Source organism: Brassica oleracea, chromosome C5 (genome assembly GCF_000695525.1).
Source record: "Brassica oleracea var. oleracea cultivar TO1000 chromosome C5, BOL, whole genome shotgun sequence".
Lineage (NCBI taxonomy): Eukaryota > Viridiplantae > Streptophyta > Magnoliopsida > Brassicales > Brassicaceae > Brassica > Brassica oleracea.
The window spans coordinates 5,741,321-5,749,996 of NC_027752.1; the positions used below are offsets into that span (position 1 = coordinate 5,741,321).

The 8,676-nt window shown below is 33.1% G+C and overlaps 2 protein-coding genes across 2 annotated transcripts; one reads left to right on the top strand and one right to left on the bottom strand.

Annotated features, from left to right (window-relative positions):
• The first annotated feature begins 1,254 nt into the window (after positions 1-1,254).
• Positions 1,255-1,765, top strand: LOC106294186. Its single transcript, XM_013729774.1, has one exon. It carries the CDS (start codon positions 1,276-1,278, stop codon positions 1,612-1,614), a length of 339 nt encoding a protein of 112 aa, XP_013585228.1. The 5' UTR covers positions 1,255-1,275; the 3' UTR covers positions 1,615-1,765.
• A 718-nt stretch (positions 1,766-2,483) lies between these two features.
• On the bottom strand, positions 2,484-5,935 carry LOC106343461 (fumarylacetoacetase). Its single transcript, XM_013782681.1, has 15 exons — positions 5,592-5,935; positions 5,072-5,150; positions 4,909-4,967; positions 4,687-4,811; positions 4,519-4,593; positions 4,249-4,324; positions 4,039-4,138; positions 3,902-3,961; positions 3,732-3,802; positions 3,593-3,655; positions 3,443-3,507; positions 3,256-3,352; positions 3,046-3,171; positions 2,834-2,909; positions 2,484-2,677 (listed from the first exon to the last, which is right to left on the bottom strand). Exons 1-14 carry the CDS (start codon positions 5,796-5,798, stop codon positions 2,847-2,849), a joined length of 1,266 nt encoding a protein of 421 aa, XP_013638135.1. The 5' UTR covers positions 5,799-5,935; the 3' UTR covers positions 2,484-2,677; positions 2,834-2,846.
• Between the last annotated feature and the right edge of the window lie 2,741 nt (positions 5,936-8,676).

The window sequence follows — 8,676 nt, forward strand, 5'->3', positions numbered from 1 at the left end:
AAAACGGAAAAAGCCCCAAATCCTTTTGAAACCCTAATTTCAAACGAGAAGAACCCAAATCGATGAAAGCAGTATCGTTTTCAAACCGATAAGTAAAAACGGAAAAAGCCCCAAATCCTTTTGAAACCCTAATTTCAAACGAGATCGATTTAAGATGCAAACTTATCTATATCGATTAATCTACAAAAGAAGGGTGCGATTTACCTTGTTCAACCGACGGAGACAAATCACCGTCTTTTGTCGCGGGAATCGCCGTCTTTCGTCGCAGGAATCGCCTTCGTTTCGTCGAGAGAGGAATCACCTTTCTTCGTCGGGACAATTTTTTTTTCTCTGCTTTGGTCGAGAATGACCAATATTTTTCTCATTACCAAACCGTAAACCCTTCCATCCATTCAGAAAACGCCACGTACCCTAAGGATCAAGTCCTAAAAATCCTTACTAACGTACCAATCCTTACTTATATTAACCAAACAATTATTATTCTATTCCTCCTAACCTATGATTAAACGCTAAGGACCCGTCGTGTACCTCCGTTGCAGGTGCTCTAAGAGCACCTCCAATGGAGGATTTTAGACTGGAATCCTTAACAAAATAATATTAAGATATTTGGTGAGGCTCACATTTTGTTAAAGATTGAATACTTAAAACCTCTAATTAAGGACGGGTTGTTAGTGAATTCTTACACTATTTGCGGGTCCCACGACACGTGGAAATCCGCGATTGGATCCGTTTTAAATTTTTTTTTTTTAAACAGACAAAAAAATAATAATAAAAAATTCTAAAAAAATTTACCTATGATTCCGAAAATTCCATAAGGCTTTTTGATCCAAACGAATAACTTTTACAGAACAGTTCTTTGGATTCCTTCAGAGACCATAACTAAATTCAGTTTTCCGTATAAATATTTTGTTAAATTCTACAAGCTAACCAGAACTCATAATTTTCTACCATTTTTCTATGTTACCGGAAAATGTTTTATTTACAGTAATATGTTTTATATGTATATTGATGGAATAAAAAGATGACCAAACCAAAAATAAAAATATACCAGAAAGAGCATTTAAGGAAATTGTACACTTCAAGAACAGTGAATGCTTTACTTAAATGCATATTGGGGGCACTGCACTGTTAACTCTTGTGAAAGTCACTAGACTAGATACTAACCTAATCAACATAAATGTTTTATGTATATCATGACAAAACCTCTATATAAATGATTGCAAAAACATCAAATTTCAACTCTCTCAGAAACAAAAATCAAAACTAAATTTCAACATGAAGAAGACCTACAAGTTTCAAAGCCTCCTCTCTTCTCTCCTCTTCCTCCTACTCCTCTCCACACTCCTACCAATTTCAAGAACAGTCGCTGTCAGCTCCGGCGTTGGCTGTCGACATCCGCCGTCACAAAACAGCTGCAAGACATGCATGGTGGAGCAGACGAATTACGGATGTCCTAAGTGCGGTCCGGTGCTCGGATGCATGGCTCGTTGCCTTTGGGGAGGTGTGTCTCAGAGGAAATGCACCGCCAAATGCGGTTGCGACACCTTCGCCAAGCCCTCGCTGCTGGAGTGTAAACGCTGCGTTTCTAGGTGTAAGTGTAGCTGTGCGGCGTAGGAAATTAGCGACTTAATGCTCTCTCTTTTAGTGTTCAAATAATGTTTTAGTTTTCTCGAATGTTGAATAAAAATAACGTACAAGTATTATCTTTCACTCATTGTTAATTCAAAGTTTTTGTTAAAGCGACCGCGACCCATCCACACTCGATGTATTAGCTAGGTTGCACGGAAGCTTCATCGGACGTACGCTTCCCACTTCGGAACCGGAATCGGAATCGGAACCTTGTGGAAGCTTACGGAATCTAGCTTCCAAAACGCTTCTAAAATATTCTATTTAAAACACGTTGGGAGCTTACGATTCCATTTTGGAATCACGCTTCCACTTTTTCTTAAAAACACAATGTCATAAATAAATAGAAAATTAAATTCATAGTTTTAATTTATATAAAATCTAAATTTTAATAGTAATGAAATAGAGAGAATTAAAATATATAAATATTAAATCTAATACTATGAAGTATCTTTATGCATAGAGGTTTTTACTAAAGATATAGCATAGATTCAAATATATTGTGTCAATCATTTAGAAGTATTAAAAATAATTAATATAATGATTTTTTTAAACTTAATTTATGTGTATTTTCACAATTTTAATATGAAATCATTTCAAAATTATTATAAATGAATAAATACTTAATTATAAGTTTAAATTATATAATTTTAGTCCAAGATTTTTAAAAAATTTCTTATATTTTAATATATATATATATATATATTTATAAATGGATATACGCTTCCAATACATACCCGCTTCCTAATTTTTTAAAAAAATCTCGCTTCTACGCTTCTATACGCTTCCGTTTCCACGTACCAGCTTCCGTTTCCATGTAACATAGTGTATTAGTCGCTTTTGAAAGAAAGTATTTGTTTGACAAGAAAAAGAAAAGTATTTAGATTCCGTTGTCTTCTTAATAGTAAGAGATACAACAATATCATATTACACCAATACCGAGATGACTTATTTTATTAATTGGATAGGGTTATCTACTTAATCATCTTTCATTCTCCAAGTGCTTAATCGTGATGTGAAGATGGATGAGATATTTCTTTCCACCAACTTCCTGCAAATAAAGAAAGAAGAAAACATAAGTGAAATAACATTTTTCTCTATATTTCAGGGTTATAGTATAGAGAATCTATGAAAATTATATAGTAAACTAGTTAAGTAAAAAATAAAAATAAACTGTGATCAAATCATCAACGGTGGCATTAATAACCTTGGAAACGTCATCAAGGCAGTGAAGGTAAAATTTTCCCTATGCATGTTCCAAATCCGACATTGTAACCATCTCCCTGCAACGGTTTGATTAACAAGCGTAAACCGAAATATCATCAGATAGATTCATAATCATATCTAGAATTGGTGGGAAAATACATGACATGAACCAAGCAGAATCTATATGTTTAATGAGCTGATACAGAACATTACCTTGCATACACCTGAGAAGGTCACTTGATCTCCGTCTTGAAGAAACGTCTGAGTTGTTCCGTTCATTGATAAAGGCTTCTGTCCGTTCCAAGTTAACTCAAGTAGGCACCCGTATGAATCTGGCTCCTGCGTTTATAATCAAGAAACAAATTTCATTTCTTCATTGTTTTTAGTATCACATGAGAAGAAGCTAGTCAGAAAATAGTTTACGGGTCCGCTTATGGTTCCGGTTCCAAGGAGATCACCAGGCCTCAAGTTGCAACCATTAACGGTATGGTGCGCTACCTGCTGCGTTATGGTCCAGTATCTGTCACAATAAGAGTTGGGAGGCAAAACTGATTAATCATATGGAGGATTTGGGGTATTATGGAGACTATAAAATTAAAAAGGAACTCACAAGTTTTGGAAGTTGCTCTTTGTTATTACAGAAGATTCATCTTTGCCAGATGGTTTGAGTTGAACCTATAAAGAGGAAAAAAAAGATGACGTTTGTTTCCGTTCAATCCAGCATAAGCTGTAGTTGGTAGAGATTATAGTCCAACGCTACCTCCAAGGAGATATCGTAATTGACAGATTCTTTCTCAGTTAGATACGGCAATGGAGGTGGATCCTGCAACAAGCAGAAGTCAGATCAGAGAATCAAATGATTGCATGACACGACAGAAAATGTGACGCTAAGTACCAACCTGCTTGGGAGCTTGACAACTGAAAGGTTCAAGCGCATCTAACGTAACAATCCAAGGGGATACCGTAGTCCCTAGGACACAACGAAACAACATTCATTCAAGTTCTTTGCACACATACTCCAACTAGAGTAGATGAAATCAAAAGATCAAACTTGAAACTGATTCCTCACCGAAACTCTTCCCCAGGAAAGGCCCAAGAGGCACGTACTCCCACGCTTGAATATCCCTAGCTATAAAACAACAAACATTTCATTAAACCTGTCACACAGACGCAATCAGGATAAAGAGAACTTTTTAAGAAAAGTACCACTCCAGTCATTCATCAGTACAAGGCCAAATATATGGTCAGCTGCGTTGTTCACGTCAATGGGCTTTCCCAATTCATTTCCTGGACCAACCACAACGGCCTGAATACCACATTGCAAAAAAAAAAAAGGTTTAAGTTAGTTGCGGATTTGTCAACGGTGTTATGCTTACTCACACCAAATAAGCATCAGTTGAGGCATCGGATGATTACCATTTCAAGCTCAAAATCAAGTTTCTTTGAAGGACCAAAATACGGTTCAGAGTCTCCTTGTGGATGGCCTTGACCTCTGGAAGAAAGCATAACAAGCAAAGGTTAAGCTGGAAGTAGCATTTCATTATTAATTTGGAAGCTCAGTATCCTCCAGTTCTGGTTCAAAGTAAGAATATTTTTTATAAAAATCTAAAACAACTATTTCTTTTTGGCGAAAGCATAAGACCTGCATGACTTCAAACATGACATGTGAATTCTTAACAACCTAACCTTGGTCGAATAATGTCAGTCCCAGAGATGACAATAGATGATGCCCGTCCATGATATGCAATGGGAAGACGAAACCTGGGGAAAAAAAAACATGGTAATATCATGTAGGTTACAGATTAAAAAAATTCACCAAGAAACACCTCAGCTCAAACGTAACATCAACCATACCAGTTTGGGTTAATAGCATTTTGAGGCCCACGAAACATAAGACCGCAGTTCTTGGCGTGATGCATGGATGCAAAGAAGTCTGTGTAGTCCCCAATCACCATAGGAACAACCATTTCCACTTTACTCTGCAGATTCGCACCACACAAACGATGAAAACGTTAGTAAAAGATCTTCAAACAACATCTCGCGCATGTTTCAGAAATAATCATTCACACTACTAACCATCTCATAGAATGACTTCCTCCTCAAAACATCATTATCTCGTAGGCTAGGTTCAGTAGCTGCATCAAATAACAACAAAATCTTAAAATCAAATAACCAATATCCCCACAATTCAAATGAATCAATAGGAATAAACCAAACAATAGGACTAAACCAAACATACATGACAAGAGTCTTTGAAGCGTGGAACGCGCTTCCTTCCACGCAGGCCGTCCCATGGCTAAGAACTTATTCAGATTAGGCTGAAAAAAAAACAGAGCACAGAAACAAAAACATTAACAACAAAACAAACAAAACTTTATGTTCTTCTGAGAACATCCCAAAGATCAACATAACCCCTAGAGAACAGAACTAGTCTAGTAAGTAAATCCAGAGCTAGTAACCAACTTAGGCATATAGCAAGATCAGATCAAGATTCAGATTAGGCTGTAAACAGAGGCACATAAAACACACAACCTTATGTTATTCTGGGAACATCCCAAGGAATAACACTACCCTTACAGTTACATAACTAGTCTTGCAAGTAACTTAGTGTGATTTACAGATCGCAATCAAGAGCTAGTAACCAACTAACTTTGAGAAAAGATCAGATTCTGATAACGTAACTTGAGCTAAGTTCCAAGGAGACTACATAATAATCCGAGTTAATAGGAAACTTCGGGGGGGGGGGGGAAAAAACGAACCTGAAGGAAGCAATCGGAGCCGTTGAGGATCGGACCATCAAAAAGCCCAGCTTCGGAGATCGCTGAGAGGTCCAGGACGGAATCGCCGATAGCGACGGCAGGACGGGGAGTGGAGTTCGAATCCGGCTTGAAGACGCCATAAGGGAGGTTCTGGATAGGGAAGTGGGAGTCTGGAGTAACATCGACGAAAGACTTGAGCAACGCCATGGAAGATAAACAAACAGATGACGTATGACGATGTTTACGAAGCTTAACCACAAATTCGAATACAGAGGAGATAAAGAAAGGGCAGTGGTAGGTTAGGTATACAGTTTTTTTTTTAAAGCTGCCGTTCTTGAGATGATGACTGAGAAGTTGACGTAATCATATTTAAATTTGTAAAGATTTTGGTTTACAACTATAGATAATCCAATTATGAAAAAAAATCAATTTTTTTTGTCCAACAAAAAAAACAATTTAATTTGAGAATTAGAAGGATTTTGTGAGAAAAGCGTTATTAATTAGACACGACACTTTTTAAAATAGCTTTTTTGTCACAAATATAGACTCTAAAGATCAAAATATTTTATTAAAGAGGTAAATATACATTTATACCCTTAGGTTAACTAATTCAAATTTTAGAATTTAGAGTTAAGGGGAAAAGATTTGAGATTGAGATTTTAAATTTTTAAAAATAAAAAATAAATATTAAAAATTTGAAAATAAAAATTTTAAAAATAGTTTCAAAAATATTTTCGAATTATAAAAAGAAAATTTAGAAAAAAAAATTCAAATTTTTTTTTTAAAAAAACCAATTTATAAAAAAAGTTCGAATTTGAAAACATATAATCTAAAACTATAAAAAAATTATTATTTTTTATTATTATTTATTTATTTTTATATATCTAGGGTATTAATGTCTTTTTACCTATTAAATAAAACATTTTGGTCATTTTTTTCCCTGTAGCCTATTTTTGTGACAAAAACTTAAAAATAGTCTATTTAGTAGAATTGCTCTTTTTTTTAAATAACAACTAGATCTTATCCCGCATAGTCGTATTGGTGATTATTTTCATTTTATACATATAAATATTTGATTTACATGATTAGTGGTTTAATATTTAATATATTACTAATAGTTTAATATAATATTTTCAAACACAACAGTTATATAGTTTGCATGCAGTAATTAAAATATGAACACTAACTAAATCCTTACATTATGTGATATTTACGACAAATTCTGTTCAATTTAATATTAACTTAGATATAAATTTTCTTAAGATTATACTTGTATTTTAGGTTTTAGTCATACATATATGTTAATCGGATTATTTGTATGAATTAAATCTTTGAATGAACAACCTATATTAAGTGTAATTTACATAACTTCCGCTTCTTTTAAATTATTAAACCTGAATTTTATTTTTATTATCTATGTTTTTTTTATGTTTCTTACGTTGTCTATTGATGATTTAGACTTTTCAATGTTAAAACTTTTATTTGCAATTCTTCGTCTATCATAGATCCTCTTATATAGTTAACACTTAAATCTACAAGTACATTTGATAATAAATACAATTCACATGAAATATAATTTTTCAATCATTTATGTTAATGAAATAAATTGGTACAATGCCTATTGCATTTTCAAAATTGTACAAGATAAAAGAAACAAAAACAATTACATAAACGAATAATATATAAATATGGTCTATATAAAAATAACCTTGATTATATTTTTGTAAAAAAAAGTCGTCATATACTTCTATTATTTGATTATAAAATTAAATTGGGCATTATATTTATAACAAAAACTTAATGCATTTTTAAAATAACATATGTAGACCGATCATTTATATTGATAGCATATTTTTAACAGTGTGGTACAAAACTAAATTAACAAATTGTAACTGTTACAGATCAAAGATTTAATTTGTGATATTAATTTAACATAAATTATACAATTTTGTAATCACAAATTTAATAAAAAAATTTACATGAGTTTAATATAGTTACAAAATTAATTAGATACTTAGAAGGTTTATTTTAGTAAAAATGAAATATACTTTTATATTTTAAATAAATACAAAACTAATTAAATTTTTAGAAGGTTTGTTTAAGTGAAAAACAAAATATACATTTATATTTAAAATAAATATGAAAGTAATTATATACTTTAAAATGTTTTTTTAATGAAAAATGAAACATTTATTTATATTGTAAAAAAAATCATATTTTTTAGAATAATTAAAATAATTCAAATATATATGCAAAAATTCATTTAAGTAATTTTCTAAGAGATGGTCAAAATGAAATATCACACATAAAAATAAGTTGTGACTTCTATTTTAATAGTATAAGACTATATTTTGATCCACGCTTACAAAGCGCGGATTAATTTTTCAATGAAAACTTTATATAATCGCATTTTGTCTTTATTTAAAGTAGGTTTGGTCATAAAATCCGTAACCAGAACTTTGAATCAATTCCGAATTAAACCCAATGCTGACATCTCGAATGGGCTGGAATGGACCGTTCTGAACTCGGACAGAGCCTCCTCTAGCTTCTGGACGATTTCCTCGGACTTCCGGTAGAGTAACTGATCTCGAAAATGCTCTAAAACCCTCGAAATAGCTCCAAACCTTTTACTTTCTTTTTCTACTTCTCTCTCTCTCTCTCTCTCTAAGCCACGTCTTTAAGTGATTTTGGTGTGAGAAGGATGAATGAAACTGAAGGGAAGATCGAGTATCGTATAGAGTAGAATGCTCACATTGTTGCATGATAGAGTCCTTAGGATTATTTATTAAACCTGACTCAGTTTAGCACGGGCTAAGCTGAGATGAAATGGAATTAAGACTGAGATAATAACCTGACTAGGACTAGGATGATCGATTATAATTGAATTGAGATTGAGATGAGATGCATGTTTTGATTATTTACTACTTGGTTGATTAGTTATGGATTACACATGCCTTAGTGATGATTGCTTGGTAGTGATTATTGTTTGTTCATGGATTGTGGTAATGTTGTTGTCTAGGGGATTTTTGGCCATATAGGCCAATCTCCTAGTTGTGTTGTTGATACTACGGGTCCTAAGCCATAT

Excerpts from the sequence above, each read along its gene's own strand:
- LOC106294186 (XM_013729774.1), top strand. The coding sequence starts at position 1,276 with ATGAAGAAGACCTACAAGTTTCAAAGCCTCCTCTCTTCTCTCCTCTTC.
- LOC106343461 (XM_013782681.1), bottom strand. The coding sequence starts at position 5,798 with ATGGCGTTGCTCAAGTCTTTCGTCGATGTTACTCCAGACTCCCACTTC. Across the intron at positions 4,139-4,248 it reads TTGATTTTGAGCTTGAAATG|GCCGTTGTGGTTGGTCCAGG; the intron begins GTAATCATCCGA and ends TGTGGTATTCAG. Across the intron at positions 2,910-3,045 it reads CCTTCTCAGGTGTATGCAAG|GGAGATGGTTACAATGTCGG; the intron begins GTAATGTTCTGT and ends AAACCGTTGCAG.